The sequence below is a fragment of the Canis aureus genome, chromosome 13 (assembly GCF_053574225.1).
Source record: "Canis aureus isolate CA01 chromosome 13, VMU_Caureus_v.1.0, whole genome shotgun sequence".
Lineage (NCBI taxonomy): Eukaryota > Metazoa > Chordata > Mammalia > Carnivora > Canidae > Canis > Canis aureus.
The window spans coordinates 52,873,815-52,891,802 of record NC_135623.1 but is presented as its reverse complement, the minus strand read 5'-3'; the positions used below and the strand labels follow the sequence as shown (position 1 = coordinate 52,891,802).

The 17,988-nt window shown below is 38.5% G+C and overlaps 1 protein-coding gene across 9 annotated transcripts in view; it reads right to left on the bottom strand.

Annotated features, from left to right (window-relative positions):
- Nucleotides 1-17,988, bottom strand: part of ARHGAP10 (Rho GTPase activating protein 10) — a 326,786-nt gene that overhangs the window by 116,485 nt on the left and 192,313 nt on the right. For all 9 annotated transcript variants that reach the window (XR_013350990.1, XM_077846305.1, XM_077846304.1 and 6 more), the window contains one exon: nucleotides 5,866-5,940. Coding sequence is in view for 8 of the 9 variants with exons in the window: in XM_077846305.1 (XP_077702431.1) it covers nucleotides 5,866-5,940 (75 nt within the window). In the remaining variant the exon portion in view is untranslated. The remainder of the gene's footprint in view (nucleotides 1-5,865; nucleotides 5,941-17,988) is intronic.

Sequence of the window (17,988 nt, the reverse complement as noted above, 5' to 3'; positions counted from 1 at the left end):
GGGTCATGAGATCAAGCCCCACATCCAGCCCATGTAGGGCTTTGCACTCAGCGGGGAGTCTGCTTGTCCCTCTCTCTCTGCTTCTTCTGCTCATGCTCTCACTCTCTCTTCAATAAATAAATAAACAAAATCTTTTTTAAAAAAAGAAAGAAAAATATGTGTGGTTAAACAAACTGGAGAAGAAGGGAGGTAGCAAATTCTGAGAAGGGAAAAGTGAGTGTTGGTTGAAATCAAAGGAAAGGATGATGGGAAAGGAAAAGTCAAGCACTCTGGGTATGGTGGCACCTTTAATCTTTCTAAGGCAGGGCTACTGTAGCCAACTGTGGCTCAGCACCAGCACCCAGGAGGAGGGCAGCGTGTTATCACAAACCTGGGCTTAGATTTCCACCACCACCCTGAGCAGCTACACCACCCAAAACAAGTCCATCCCAAATCTGTCTGAACTTCAGGTTTTCACCTGTACAATAAAGATCATGTAGAGGCTCTCACAGAACCCTGAAGAGCATCAAAGCAAATCAGGAATGTGTTCAGATTCCCATAAGTTGTTTAAATGAGTAGGTAATTACCACTGCTCAGTCACTAAAAGTATAAGTGTGCAGACGTGGTTCCTACTTAAAGGTAGCTAATGGGTTATGATGAAGGATATTAAACAATCAATAGAAGCCTGCCTGGTTTTCTGTACTCTCATCATCCAAAGGGGGGAAAAAAAAAACTCGGACATTCCTGGAAGAGATCTTATTTCTTCCTCACTCCAGAATGATGTTTCAACTAAGACCCAAGACAACTACTCATTTCAGACTTTTCCCCTCCCTTACACTGTATTTGTCTATACAGGGGAGGAAACATCTTGTTAGTATTTTCTCTTGAAAGGCACTAAAAAGAAAAGCCTGTCAGCACAGGACCACTGCATGCAGTCAGGCACGCCACTTAAAAAGCTTTGGGCTTGGGCATGAGGAAGGAGAGATGGCAACTCAATGTTATTCTCAAACTTTCTGAAAATAAAGGAAAAACAGGAAGTGATGTTCCACAGCCATAACATCATACATATGAAGTCAATTACTCAAAAGTCTGGAGACTTTTTAAAGCACTTCAACAGTTCTTGATTACAGCAACTGACAGCAACATGCAATAAACTACAACAATGGCAATTGACACTGATTACATTTTGATCAGTTCCTACAATTCAGAACTCATTTGTTACTGAGCTTGTCAGACAAGCCACAGATACATTCAAGAAATCAAATTAAGCACCCTGATTAAAGGTGCAATCCTTTATAACTAGGACTAAATAATTCTGTTCTAAAGGCTTTGCCAACCAATTACTTCAGTAACTGAATATTCTCCCTCTCATTAAATCAATTATTTAAATCTCATTTTAACATACAAGTCAGATAACATTTTCAATCAACTTGCTACTGGCAAATCAGCATTTTAAAATCAGGAGGCTTCTGAAGGAAATCTTTTATTTTCATCTTTCTACCAAATAATCAGTCTATATTTTGAGAATAATATTCGTTCTATGGAAAAAAATAAGCAATCCTTTGAATTCATGAAATAAAAAGTAGCTGTCATATCAGAAGCTAATGACTACATAGCGCCTATGGTACTAATCCTCTATTAAATTTTTCACTGTTTCCAAATAACTCAATCATCCCTAGCAGTTCTTTACAATCAGTGGATGTACTGGGACCAGGTAAATTTGCTAATAACTTATTTGGGATTCAAACTTAAAAACATATCTGAGTTCAATCAGAATATAGGTTCTACTGTAAATGAGGAAGGAATTTTGCTTCCTTTCTGACCAAGGGATAACACCCTTACAGATTAGTTAACACTCTAACAAGCACAGATACAAACAGCTGACTTTTTATTTGGGTTAATGTTTCATAATTATGTAACCAGTGTTCTTTTTTTTGAAACTGGACATTTTCAGCCCCACCTAAACACAAAGTGCTGACACCCTTCTGAATATTGACTAAAAATACTTGCCAGAGAACACTGATTGAATGCATTTTGAGAATATGCTTTATAATCCAAAATCAGAATTTTTTCACCTACATTACTTTTCCCCCCATCTATATTTAAAAAGCTGTCCTGCAAATAAACAAGGTAATTATTTTTTAAAGTTAAACTGCTAACTCAGTTTTATTTCTTGTTTTCTATGTTTCTGTCTAAAAATAAAATCACCCAGCCTGTTTTACAAGTTAAATTTGGAAATAACTACCAAATTCACCAACACACAGAAGCTACTACCACATTTTCTCACAATTCCCCCTCCCTGCTCTGATGTTTTCATTCTTGGTGGGGAGGGAGAAGAAGAATACCGACAAGTCTAACTCATTTTAGTTCTAACCTACCAATAATTGTTGTCATTAATCTGTTACATTCTCACCCCACTTACTAAAAATCCATGACTCACCCAAAGACACCTCATCTGATATTTCTCCCTTCCTTCCCCAAGTGCTCCAAGTCTCTATTTAAACAAATAAACAACTTTTACAAAACTATGTGTCAATGCATGCCCTCTGTTAGAGCAAAAGGGGAAGGAAAGAAAAACACCTGAAAAGAGAACGAAGACAATTGCTCACTTGGGCTTTAAAAAAAAAAAAAAACTTAAGAAGCTCGGTCCAGGAAAAGCTAGCAGACCTCTACCTTCTGCATCCAGGATGGAAGACAACTAAGAAGACAACTCCCATCACCATGACCTGACCTGGAGGAGTAGGGATGACACGTCTATTTAGAGAACTTTCTTTGGTCAACTGGCATTAGTATTTCTTGTTGGCAGAGGAAAAGGGAGAAGATGGAAGGGGGGAAGAATGGAAAGAAGTATTTTTATTTTAATCTTAAATACGAGGGGTGAAAACACACCAAAAAATGAGATGGGGGAAGAAAAAGACATGCAAGATACTAAGCATGCATCTTTTCTTTAGAAATTATCACATTTACACAGTGTACTCAAATACTTAAGACATTTCAAACAAACAATATACAAATATGTTACATAAAAATGGCAATAATAGAAAAACATCCAAGTAAACAACCCTCAAGAACTAAAGAAATCAAGTAAATGGAAGTTCTGGTCAAAAAATATTAAATGCCTTGGAATTTTCCTTCAGATATTAAATGCTTAGATTATTTCTCATCTCTATAAAGAAAAAAAGCATTACACACAAATTGTACTTTGAAGAATTGAAATTTGAAATAAACATTACCTAAAGAAACGGTAACTTAAAAAAAATAACTGCCTAGTACAATGGGCAAAATCATCAGAACTCACTCCTCTAGAGGGGAGAAAACATGGATTGGTTTAAAAGAGTAAAGCTAGGGCACCTGGGTGGTTCAGTTGGTTAACCATCTGCCCTCAGCTCAGGTCATGATCTCAGGGTCCTGGGATCCAGTCCCACATTGGGCTCTGGGCTCAGTGGGGAGCCTGCTTCTCCCTCTCCCCACTGCTCATGTTCTCTCTCTTGCTATCTCTCTCTCTCAAGTAAATAAATAAAATCCTTAAAAAATAAAAGAACAAAGCTAAAAATCCAGCAGATTCATCCAATTTTTTTTTCCCTTTAAGATATAGAACTCTAGGGATGCTCAGATGGCTCAGTGGTTGAGCGTCTGCCTTGGGCTCAGGAGTCCTGGGATCAAGTCCCGCATCAGGCTCCTTACAGGGAGCCTGCTTCTCCCTCTACCTATGTCTCTGTGTCTCTCATGAGTAAATAAAGATATAGAACCCTGGAACAACAACATAGGGAAGTGAGAAAAAATGGAAACAAAAATGTCCAGGGGAGAGGGTATATTACAAATACACAGAAACTCTAAAATCCTTTTTTTGGAAGAGGTATAAATTGTTTTGAATGCTTCATGAATCAGGATAGATGGAATGAGATATCTTTTTCTTTGATGGAAAGAGGTATATTAAGGGAATTTTAAATTAGGATACAGTGAACAAATCTATTTTGTTAAGAGTCTGAGTAACAAAGTAACAAGAAAGTGGTATTAATCCAAAAAAACCCCAAAGTTTGTGATTAGCAATCTTAAATTCATCCTAGGAATTATTGTGGATTAAGTAAAATCATTTCTACTGTATAGCACCCACCCCCTTAATAAGGAAATAACAAACCAGTATATTTCCCTTTCATCAATTCTTCAACTTCCTGAAGAAATACTTCTTGGGAAAACACAGCATTTCTTTTGGCAACAACTGAAATCAGGTTTTGTCATACTCGTATCCCCGACTTCTCTGCTCGGAGTCTCATGGAAAGTGAAAGCCATCTTCTAAGTCATGAATTTTTGAGGGCTTGGGTATTTTAAAACACCTTGCCAGTTCAGATTATCTTGAGACATTTCCCATGAGCAGAGGAAACTACCATTTTAGTTCAGGGATGCAGATCAAGTGGGATTTTATGAGATTAAAAACAACTTTTGAGACAGCTTAACACTTCAGTGTGGCCAGAGACACCCTTTTTTGAACTTCCCTTGAACATGAACAAGAAGATAATAAAAATAATGCTAAGATCCTTATGACCAATTTACTGCCAAAGTGTGCCTTTCAGCCAAAATATCCCCTTTTGATACCAATAGCGTCTTCCAATTCTAATCATTATTACACCATCTTGGAAATGAGAGAAGTGTTTCTAATTTTAAAATTAACTAAAAGCAGATGCTGTAGTCCCATTAAACTCTTCCAGCTGCTACTGAACCACTGGCAACCTGAGTCTATTTAATTTGGAGACCACTAATGGTAAAAAGGAAAATCTGACTGCCAAAATTGCACACCCAAGTTAAACCAGAGAGGCTGAAAATGAAAACATCTCATGAAAGTGAATGTATTCTAAGACAGCTCTCCAACTGATGACGGGCAAATTTTCCTGCGGTTAATCTCTAAAAAAAGGTTACTGCTTATTAAATCCTTAATTCAAATACAGCCAAACAAGCAATCCTACCTGCAACACGTCAGTTGATTTTATTCATCTTGGTTTATGCTTCCTAAAAATGAGTTCTTCCCACCACACTTTAACATGTAGGCAGGTTTAAATGCATTAACAGCATACCTGAGGGCATTGTTAATATTGATTAATTAAAGTGAGATATCAAGTTAATTAATATTTAGCAAGGTCAAAATGACAGATTGGTTTGACATATAGGCCTGCAAGCCTGATGAGTTATCATCACTCCTCAAGAGGCAGCCTGCTTTGGGGTGGGGAGAGAAGTGAGGTGCCTTACAGGTGGCGCTAACCTGAGAGCAGTGTGTAATGTAAAAGCGCTTTGTCATTCATGTAATGTCTGGGGTAATGAAATGAATTCACTTTCTGACTTCCTCCAGTCTGCGATGCCAAAGAACACTGTGTTATCAGCACAGATGGAGCATGCATGGTTCTGGAGAAGAGCCTGGTGCAAACTACAAACAAGCCACTGTGAATACCAATGAATCCTGGAGAATCAGATCCTTGCTGTCAAGTGACAGTTTTGGAAGCAACATAAAAATGAGTGAGTCCCAGTGGTCTTGTCCAACCAAATGTACTGTCAAGACTCTGGACAGGCAATTTGGAAGCCATGCAAATCACAGAGGCCTGGCTGCTACTTTCCTGTGAGAAGCAAGCGCAAGAAGACATTCGCCCATGAGCCTGCACATTCTTTTTTGTCTCCCCTCATTTCTTATTAAGTAAAGAGGGAGTGGATAATCTGTGCTAAGGCAAACACTAATCTACTTCTCTGCATCAACTATCTCTGTTAGGAGAAAGCTCATCTAGGCAGTAGATGAACAGAATGGATTTACAAGTAGGCTGTACATTACTATGAAATATTAAGTTGTAAAGTCAATGAACATAAACAAATAATGCACGGAAAATGATTAGAAAAGAGGCATACCCAGCAACATACTCAGAAGTCTCTGGACCTTTGAACTCACCCCCACAACTCTGTACAGTCCTTGATCATTTATACCTATTGGAAGAGACAAAGAGTTAGCAAAATACAAGACTGTCATATTTAAAAGCTGGCAACAAACAATTGCATTCAGAATCTTTGCTAACTCACATTAGCAGCATTCCTGTTGACTTTAAAAATAACGTTCGACAAAAGCAAGTGTTTACCAACTTGTTTTAGCAGCTTGGTATTCATGAGTTATGGTTGGAAAATAATCTATAAAAACAATGTTCCATGTGGACAAAATGTAATGAGTCAATGTTAATGAAATAAGTTCCTTAAGTAGTACTCATGTATACCAATGTATTCTGTAGAGATGCATTATAACTTTTTCATGTTTGTTATGTTTACTTATTCTTGACGCTTTTCTTGAAAAGTTTTAGCCTCTTAAAAAATAACGTGGTGTTAATTAGTACACAGAAAGAAATCATTATTTGGATGATTCTTTAAGACCACAGAAATACATTCAAAACTAAGGCAGAACTGTTTTTGTTTCTGTTTTTAAAAGCTGTTATATGCTCTGTCCAGTGAGGAGCTCTGAAACTTCCAAGGAACATTACTACAAAGTATACATCAAAATGAACCAAATCATAGCATTCCCTCTCTGCAGAGCTGGGGAAACAAAATACCTCTGAGCACAACAGACAAGAAAAAAGGCAAGAAAATATAGTCGAATATAATCCAGCATATTGAATACATGGCAAGTTTGGATTCTGATTTGAATAAACAAACTGCACAAGGGCATTTTTGAGGCAATCAGGAAACTCTGAGTGACATTAAGATTAGGTCAGAAAATGTCTCTATTTTTTTAAGGTACATACTGAAAAGAGTGAAAGGAACCTATCTGAGATTTGCTTTAAGAGCAAAGAAGGGATAGATGGAACAATTTTAGTAACATCTTCATAATTGTTGAGCCTGAGCAATAAGAATACAAGAGTTCACAATACCACACTCTCTACTCTTTTCATGCTTGAAATCTTTTATAATAAAATGATGACCTTTGAAAAAACATGCTTATCTTTATTTCTCAAAAGAGTTATAGCTTGCTGCCCATGCTTCTTTTCTGCACTACCAATGTTAAAGCTATTAAGAACACAACTGGCTGAAAGGAAGATGATGCCTCTAAACCCCAAAAGTTTCCAAAACAAAACACCACCAAAAAGGCTATGAAATTTGCCCAAGGGGGTTTACGGTCTTTTTGCTCCCTGTGTGGGCGATGAAAAGAATACCAGACAGATTGAGAAGGGCTGGATTCAGGTCCAGGCTCAGTCACTCTTGAGCTCTGAGACCTTGGGCAGGACAGGAGACTTCTCTGAGCCTTGATGAGGTATCTGAGATCAAGGACAGTACCTTGCACCTTGTGTTACAGTGGGAGGACATGGAGATGAAATTAACATATGTACTGTCAATTCTAACACACCGCACACATAAAAGCTCCTGTTTTTCCTTGCAAAAATAAATATTTACTTTCCTCTTCTCTATTTTGCCTTTCATTTGGTTCTCCCTAATCATTTTTTAAGCTTTTCAAATGTCCTATTTGTCTATTAGATGCTAAATTGTGTCCCCCCAAAATCCATAACCCTATCTCAGAATTTGACTGTCTTTAGAAATAAGGTCTTTAAAAGAGGTAACTGAGTTAAAATTAGGTCATCAGTGTAGACCCTAAGCCAATACGACTAATATTCTTATAAAAAGTTGGGACACACACACAGAGAAGATGATGTAGAGGCACAGAGAGAAGACAATCACCCACAAACCAAGGAGAGGGGCCCTCAGAAGAAACGAAACCTGCTGATACATGGACCTCAGATTTCTGACCCCAAGAATTCTGAGAAAACAAATTTCTATTGTTTAATCCACTCAGTCTATGGTATTTTACTATTGCAGTCCAAGCAAACACATACCTTCTCTCTCAATTACCTCCAAAGAGCTCAAAGAACCAGAAGAGCAAAGGCTAGCCCTTCAGTCTACACACGTCTGTTCTAAAGACCATTCTATGAATGCTAAAGAATCAAAGCAGCAGAGAGGCACCTTCCTGATGGGGAAGCTCACAGACTCCAAGAGAGAGAAAAAAAATTCAGGTCAGCCCTGCCAGGACTTGATAAAAAGAAAATTGTCAAGAAACACAAAAATCAGAGTTTGAGCCTGTTACAAGGAGAAAAGACTGGGCCCCATTTCTTCCTTCTCCTAAAGGCCAGAAGGCCATGTCCGGAGAGTTTACGGAGAGTTTAAAATACCAGAGGATTTTTTTCTCAATACTCCTCTATTTAAGAAATCTAAAATAGTTTGACCTCGGTGCCAGAAGCCAAAAAAGCAAGTCATATTCTGCAGTCAAACAAATGTGCATCTTTGAGGAGGGCCTGAAATACATAGACAAATGAAATAAGAATGTTACTTCAGCAATAATCATCACTCTGTGCTGGTAATTACTATCAGATAATTGATCAAGTTCAAATTCATCAACCTGAGAGAAGCTGAGTTAATTGCTAATGCATAATGGAAGGTGCAAGGGGGGAATGGATGCTACTCAATGCAGGTTCTACTTTTTCAAGATAAAATTTAAATAAACCTCATAGAAAAGCAGGTTGGAAACAGCATGTAATACACACACACACACACACACACACACACGTCATGTAGGATTTTGTTTCTTGTTACAATGTCCTTAAAAGCTCTGAATTAAGAAAACTAGAACATACTTTATGAACACACACATGTCCTATAAAGGACAACAAATAAATACATTTGAAGAATATAAACCAATCAATATGCCAAGTCACATGAGTGGGCTTATCACAGTCTCTCTGGCTTCTCTTCCACATTTTCCCCTTTCAGCCAAAGGAATCACTGTTTCTAATTGCCAAGTATTAGAATTTTGAAATTTTCTTTGACCTCCTCTCTGTCATTTCCCAAATTCAATAGGTCAATGTGCATAGCTTCTTCAAACTTCAGACTAATCTCTTGTCCTTCAACACAGTCTTGAATTTTATACACTCACATTTATTAAGGCATCCCTCCAGGGAAGCACACACAACCATAATTCATTCTGAACATCATCACTTGTTCCTTTTATTTTCCAAATCACTTGGATTATCTAAATTCTCTTCCATCCCCATTTAAGAATAAGCCATCAGATCAAGTCTAGATTCCAGAACAAGTAGGTAAGGCATAAATACCTAAATATCCACAGTAAGCCCTACCTCACTTCCCCACATTAATTGTGGAGTATTCACTTGCATCAGAACAGACGCCAGACTATCATCTGCAAGTAACCAAATTCATTCTGAGGCAGAGGTCTCATCTGACAGAAATATTCCTCCTTTTCTCCTCACAAATTACTCATCTGTCAAATATTTATTCATCAAACAGGTGTCAGGTACTGTTCTAGCTGCCCAAGATTCAACAGTGAGCAAAATGAAGTTCATCCAGACTACAAAACCAGATAAAATCCCACCTTTTCTACCACCAGCCCACAGTGACATTCCCTTTCTCTGAATGTGACTCATAATTATTTCCTCTTAACACTTGACTACATTTTAAAACAAGCCAAGAGTCTCTTATTCACAATTCCCAAAATCAAAAGCTGAATGCTTGACCTGACATCAGATTATCTATGTCTGTATGTTTCCCCAGTGTGAATATTCCTAATTAACCATGTTAAAAGTAATTTCCACACACAACCTATATTGTATATTTTACCTTTCCAAAACACATCCAATCTCATGATTTTCAGACCTGTGTCCTACCTTCTCTCCCCAAATACATAGAGACACGGAAAGATTACTAGGTCAATCTTGGTTTCTGTTTTTAATAGCTTTCATGGTACCTTGCGTAGAATAGTTAAGTACAGAAGGCATGGCCAGGGTGATTTGACTTGAAATGAACTTGGAACCACAGACACAGATTGGACCCGGTCCAAAACAAACATTACAATTAGGAACTAAAAACTTAACATATCCAAGTTATTACAATTCTTTCAGGTTATCAACATTCCCTGAGGTTATTATAAGACTTTCTAACTTTTAACAAAAATTTGTCATCTGATCAAAGTGCTATAGATTTTTTTCTCTTTTAATAAATAAGATTGTTTCTGTTAAGTAGTAAGGTAAAGGTAAGTGCTCTCCATTACCGTGATGAGCAGCTGCTGACAGCTGTCCCTGGGCAAAGTGAACAAGGTGAAATCAAATGTGTCTTACTTCCTACCACTTGTCTCCTCCAATCTCACACAGTCCTGTCATGGAGCACTAGCCACATCTTTCTTGAGGAGAAAGTCAAAAAGTGGGAATGAGTCAAGTTTCATCATCATCTCTGCCCATCTCTGCTTCCTTCTCAGAACCCAGATGATGTGTCACAACCAGAGTCTCTTCCACTTCATAAACACTTGCACAGAAGTAACGAACACCAGCAGACCCTCAGAGGCCCTCAGAGGTGGGCCGGAGAAGCAAAGGGGAAAATAAGATGCTCTGGGACAAAGAAGAATCCGATGCAAAAGGAAAAGAAAGTCAAAAAAGGGTGGATAATTTCAGTTAAACAACGGAGGTGGGGGCAAAGGCTGGAGTGTCTACAATGGGCACATTAATGGGTTGAGTAAGAAGAAAACAGGAAGTGGCATTGAGAGTAAAGGAAGCAGAAGAGAGAAGACAGGTAATGAAAACACATATGCACACAGAGGAAAGATCAACAAAGAACAGAATAAAAGGAAGGAGAAATTGGAAATAAATGAAAAGATTATGGACTAGGAATTATATGACATTTAAATTCCTATGAACTTCATAAAATATTGTGTACTTACTATATTTTAAGCACTGAAGTAGAATATAGTGAAGATAAGGTAAAATTTTAAAGAGAATTAAAATTAAAAGAGAGAACGTGGGACCAACCCAGCCATAAAATCTTGTCTTTTCTCTCCTTTCTGGCTTCAGGAGCAGATTTCATACCTGATAACTCAGGATTCTTAATAATTTGCATGATTCTCAGTACATGGTATACATTTAACAAATGAATTGGATGATTTAATGGATAAACTGAATAAATGATGAATAAGTTGATGACTGATTAATAGAGATACGGACAGAAAATAAAAAGAGACGAAAGCATTATTTATTAGTAGAAAAGACAGATATAACAATATAAAAGAGTAAGACTCAAAGAGGAACGTAAATGTTTTTGATAATAACAGGCACAAAATTATTAAAAAGAATTTTCCAGGTGTATGATTCTACAGAAATAAATGACCATATGCTATGGACCATCAACTACCATTCATTCACTTCTCATCTTGTAACCAGCAGAGTGCTTGGCATGGAATAAGGTAACTGATCAGTACGTGTGGAAGGATGGAATCATTTATTTGCACTTGGGCAAGCTGACAACAGGGGTGAAAGGTCATTAGTATTCAGGTTCACATTCACAGATTTACATCAAAAGTCTGCTGCATGTCATCATTAGTAAGGCATACACACACACACTCACGCACACACACACACATGCACAAAAACAAATCAGGTTTACATATTCCACCAGCACTGCAAAGATGAATTCTCCCTTCGGCCATGTGATGAACATACAATTTTATGCACCTATAAATATTAATCATTGTTGAAAGTATGTTTTATAATTATATATATATATTATAAATATTAACTAAACTTGAAGGAGTCTAGAAAATAAAAGGGAAAAAGCACTACAGGTAAAATGATTAGAAAAAACTTGTGAAGAAATGACCCAGCAAGAAGGCTAAGGATGATGCTATAAAGGTGACTCCAAAAATAGCAACGATGAGGCTCATGAATATTGCTTCAGGTCATCAGTAAATTACAAAAATTTGATAATGTGTCCCTTACATCTATTTATAACTAATCCCCAATAAACACACAATTTACATGTCTATGAAAATACAATAAGCACTTTCCAGGCTATTCATTGAGCTGAGTCACATTTTAAAAATAAACAGGTTCATACACAAAGACACCCTTCCCAGATACTGGACAATTCATAATACTTTAAGGTTTCTGTCAAAAACACACATTTATACTAAATTATTTTTAAGTATAAGTGGGCAGAACCAAGAATCATTTGCTCTAGTCCATCAAGGGGACACAACATTCAACATCACAAATTTAAGATACTAGGTTTATAGACATATAGAATTCTAAAACTTTGGAAGAAGAATGCATTGTTTTCAACCCTTACAATGAATTCAATACTACCAAAAAGGTAAGAAACAAATCTTCAGTCCTGAAACAGAAGATTAACTACAGCTACAGCTGATGGCAATATTTTAATCTTTCTAGATCTTAGTCTCAGTTAAAAAAAAAAAAAGTATAATCAGGAAACACAAGTTTGTTAAGTTTAAGCTTGTGAGATAAAAATTATTATGAATTAAGGTTACTGATACCCTAGAAACTTCCAACTCTACCACCACCCAGTGTACAGCTTGGCAAGCTGCTCAATCTCTCTGTGTCTCAGCTTCTTTTTTTTTTCTTTTTGTTTTGTGTGTGTGTGTGTGTCTCAGCTTCTTTACCTGAAAAATGAGGTTAATGATGGCATGGGGTTGTCACAAAAATTAAAGGAGACAACATGTGAAAAGCATGTGCATGAGCCTTACATACCAAGCATTCATTACAAGCTTTAGTTGAGCACAAAATTCAAAATCAGTATCAAAACAGCTAGGTACAATACACAACACATACACAAGTTGCCCTAAATGAGGTGTGTAGTCTACAGCCTACCTTTATACCATAAAGCACATGTTAAGAAGAGAGTCAAAGTTTATTCAATATGAATGGCTCATGGAAAATATGAAATTCCTATTCACCAATCACATTTGGAATTCCTCCCTAAATGAGGATTATTTGGGAAGCAGACAGAAAACCATTACAGACAGCTACTATCTGCCAGGAACTACTCGGCACTTTTCCTTCCTATGGAGTCTTGGTTTCACTTTCAGTTGGCCTCCGCAGGCTCTGTACTATGATGAATAGCCTCCCCACAAGCAGGGACTTTGAGGAAAGGTCTCATGACTCCATTTACATGGTCTTTCCACGCCCAAACAAACCAGAGTCTAAGCTCAGAAACCCGACAACTTGGTGCACGAGGGCAGCTGTGCCCACTGAGTCTGGCTGTCACATCCACTTCTGTTACTGCATCCTACCCCAGTGTAACAATGTGGACAAAGCACAAGGGAAATATCTAATTCAGGTCTAAGCCAATTATTTTTGAAAGCACTGATTACTTCAGGACTCCGCAGACACATCTAGGCTTGACTCTAAGACTCATCCTCTCAAATCCAAGTCTCAAATACAAAGGGTTTATTAGCTGCTACCTTGGTATTAGGGTCAGCACAGAATCTATATTCCTAGCATTCATTCCATGTGGCTGTCCTCATTTCCAGTTTCTAGCCCGCCCACAGGAGAAAAAGCATTTTTGCTTCAACCAGACAACCCCTAGACTTGGGGCTACTCTGTGCACAAACACCCAGTCAGTGGGCAGGGCGCCTCCAGCAGGGCTGGTGAGAAACTACAAACTAACAAGAAGTTTCCTCTCTCACTAGTAATACTTGAGGTCTCAAACTCCAGAGAGGTCTGATATCCTGCTGTCCCAAATCTGACAGATCTAGGTACAACTCATTCAACAGGCCCTTCTATTTCTCCTCATAGTGTAAATACCCTGGGGAAAGAAGCATCTCACAGTCCCTGGGCTCCCAGTAGAATTCAGCTCCCCTATTACCACTAAGCTGAGTTGTCAACCAACACTTCCTCTCACCTTACTCTACTGCCATGGGATAATTCTGCCCTCAAGTAAGGAAATGAGGATCCAAATCCCAGCTCTGCCACTTTCCAGTTGTGTGAACTGTTGCAAGTTTACCCTTAACTCGTTCCAAGCCTCAGATCCTCATATGTACCTAAGCCTAATAAACAAGATCAATCTCCTCAACCATGTACTGAGTTCTGTAGGGACTGAGTGAGCTAGAGTACATAAAATATTTGGAAATAAAAAATAACAAAAATAATAAAAAACAATAAAAATCATATGCCATTTATTATTAGGGTTTTAAATATTTTCAGATGCAGATTCCATAATGATACTATATCTTCCACTAAGAGACTTTCCAAGGTGTTGCAGAGATTCTCAACAAGGAGAATAAATCTTTTTGGGGCTGATGGTGCCCCTTCAGAAGTCCATGACGGAGCTTGTAAGAAAAGAAGGTATGACTTTAGAATGGTTTCATCTCAAATCTGGATGAGCACTTCAGAGAGTGACACTTAAATCTTCCCTCCTTGCTTCCCTTTTCTACTGTCTAGAGTTTCAAACTTCCTCTATTCTTTAAAAATTTGTCCTGGGGTGTCTGGGTGGCTCAGTTGGTTAAGCATCTGCCTTCAGCTCAGGTCATGATCCCAGAGTCCTGGGATTGAGCTCCACATTAGGCTCCCTCCTTAGTAGGGAGCCAGCTTCTCCCCCTCCCTCTGCCTGCCACTCCCCCTGCTTGTGCTCTCTCTGTCAAATAAATAAAATCTTTTTTAAAAATCAATAAAATCAAAAATAAAAATTTGTCTATATCCTTTATCTCCAGCATCCTTAGGAAATCAGCCTACAGGTGACACCTGGGTAGCTCAATGTGTTAAGAGTCTGCCTTTGGCTCAGGTCATGATCCCAGGTCCTGAGATACAGCCCCTCATCAGGCTCCATGTTCAGTGGAGAGTCTGCTTCTCCCCCTTCCTTGGCCCCTCCCCTCTACTCATGTTCTCTCTGGCTCTCTCTCAAATAAATAAATAAAATCTTAAAAAAAATGGAAATCAACCTACAGAGTGTCCATCTCTTCATGTTCACTGATGCTGAGAACACCAGCATTAAAAACTTAGCCTTGAATTTGTGTTGTAGTCCAATGCTTTCTAGCTGGGACTTACACATGTCAAATCATGTCTCTTGGCTTCCAGTTGCTCATGTAAAATGAAGAAATATTGTCTCATAGGGTTCTTGAAGAAGTACAACCTGTACAGCCTGACTATTCTCTAGCTTCTTGCTTCCACTCTTAACCCAATGCTTTTTTACTTGGTCCTCCTCCTGCCTGAACTTGCTAGAGCAGTTGTCACAGGTATGACTTTCTCCTCTTTGGAATCACATCTCCTCTGGATTCCTTTATACCACATTCTCTTGGGTTCTCCTCTAACCCCATGACTATGCTATGTCTCTTTAATTATTCTTTTTCCTCATATTCTCTAAGCCCAAAGATCCCCGAAGATTCTGCCCTTTGCCCATTATATTCTTGCCTCACCATCCACCTGGCATGACTTTCTGATACTCAAAACTTCGCCTCTCCAAAAATCATGCTCACCATCTCTTCTGTTACCTTCATTTTATTTTTTTAATAATAAATTTATTTTTTATTGGTGTTCAATTTGCCAACATACAGAATAACACCCAGTGCTCATCCCGTCAAGTGCCCCCTTCAGTGCTCATCACCCATTCACTCCCACCCCCCACCCTCCTCCCCTTTCACCACCCCTAGTTGTTTCCCAGATATGGAGTTTTTATGTTCTGTCTCCCTTTCTGATATTTCCTACCCATTTCTTCTCCCTTCCCTTCTATTCCCTTTCACTATTATTTATATTCCCCAAATGAATGAGAACATAATGGACAGACATAATGTTTGTCCTTCTCTGATTGACTTACTTCACTCAGCATAATACCCTCCAGTTCCATCCACGTTGAAGCAAATGGTGGGTATTTGTCATTTCTAATAGCTGAGTAATATTCCATTGTATACATAAACCACATCTTCTTTATCCATTCATCTTTCGATGGACACCGAGGCTACTTCCACAGTTTGGCTATTGTGGACATTGCTGCTAGAAACATCGGGGTGCAGGTGTCCCAGCATTTCATTGCATCTGTATCTTTGGGGTAAATCCCCAACAGTGCAATTGCTAGGTCGTAGGGCAGGTCTATTTTTAACTCTTTGAGGAACCTCCACACAGATTTCCAGAGTGGCTGCACCAGTTCACATTCCCACCGACAGTGCAGGAGGGTTCCCTTTCCTCTGCATCCTCTCCAACATTTGTGGTTTCCTGCCTTGTTAATTTTCCCCATTCTCACTGGTGTGAGGTGGTATCTCATTGTGGTTTTGATTTGTATTTCCCTGATGGTAAGTGATGCAGAGCATTTTCTCATGTGCGTGTTGGCCATGTCTATGTCTTCCTCTGTGAGATTTCTCTTCATGTCTTTTGCCCATTTCATGATTGGATTGTTTGTTTCTTTGGTGTTGAGTTTAATAAGTTCTTTATAGATCTTGGAAACTAGCCCTTAATCTGATACGTCATTTGCAAATATCTTCTCCCATTCTGTAGGTTGTCTTTTAGTTTTGTTGACTGTATCCTTTGCTGTGCAAAAGCTTCTTATCTTGATGAAGTCTCAATAGTTCATTTTTGCTTTTGTTTCTTTTGCCTTCGTGGATGTATCTTGCAAGAAGTTAATGTGGCCAAGTTCAAAAAGGGTGTTGCCTGTGTTCTCCTCTAGGATTTTGATGGAATCTTGTCTCACATTTAGATCTTTCATCCATTTTGAGTTTATCTTTGTGTATGGTGAAAGAGAGTGGTCTAGTTTCATTCTTCTGCATGTGGATGTCCAATTTTCCCAGCACCATTTATTGAAGAGATTGTCTTTCTTCCAGTGGATAGTCTTTCCTCCTTTATCAAATATTAGTTGACCATAAAGTTGAGGGTCCACTTCTGGGTTCTCTATTCTGTTCCAATGATCTATGTGTCTGTTTTTGTGCCAGTACCACACTGTCTTGATGACCACAGCTTTGTAGTACAATCTGAAATCTGGCATTGTGATGCCCCCAGCTATGGTTTTCTTTTTTTAAATTCCCCTGGCTATTTGGGGTCTTTTCTGATTCCACACAAATCTTAAAATAATTTGTTCTAACTCACTGAAGAAAGACCAATATCCCTGATGAACATGGATGCAAAAATTATCAACAAGATACTAGCCAATAGGATCCAACAATACATTAAGAAAATTACTCACCATGATCAAGTAGGATTTATTCCCGGGACACAAGGCTGGTTCAACACTCGTAAAACAATCAATGTGATTCATCATATCAGCAAGAGAAAAACCAAGAACGATATGATCCTCTCAATAGATGCAGAGAAAGCATTTGACAAAATACAGCATCCATTCCTGATCAAAACTCTTCAGAGTGTAGGGATAGAGGGAACATTCCTCAACATCTTAAAAGCCATCTACGAAAAGCCCACAGCAAATATCATTCTCAATGGGGAAGCACTGGGAGCCTTTCCCCTAAGATCAGGAACAAGACAGGGATGTTGCCTTCATTTTATTTCTGACAGAAATGTCATAGGCACCTTGAATTCATATCAAAAACCAATCCCAATGCCTATATTCCTCCCAAACCTACTGTTCATCCTTCATTCTCTGTCTTAACTAAAGATGTCTTCTTCATCTACCTTGGCTGGAAAGCTTACAGTTTACCTTCCCTTTTCCCCACCTTCTACATCCAACATGTCATCAGATTCTGGTTTTCTGCCAAGTTTCTCATCGTATCAACTCCTTCTTTCCATTGCCGATGCCCTAGTTTAAACCTCTATCGGCTCTTAAGTGAATTATTTCTAAAATCTAACCAGCCATCCTGCCTGCCATCCCCCCATCCCACCTGATCCCATTAAATTTACTTCCTCCCATTAAAAAATGTGAACACACTTCTGCTCAAATCTGTCCACATGTCACCACTACCTATTGAACTGAAGCAAATGTGCATGCAGCTCAGTGCCTGGGATCGGCCACACCTGGGCCTCGACTGCTCACAGAGCATCTTGTCACATGCCCACCCCCTCTGCGAGCAATACCCCAAGGGCAAGATCTGTTCCAGTATCTCCCTCTGGAGCAAAGAACAGGTTTACTTGCAGCCTTAGAATATAGAGAGAGTATCTTCATCTAGAAAAAAAAAAAGGTAGGCATGCTTGCTGGCCATAATAAAGACTCAAGTTTCCTAAGTTCAGAGTTTTTCCTCTTATAATATAGCCCACTATGTGTGCAGATATC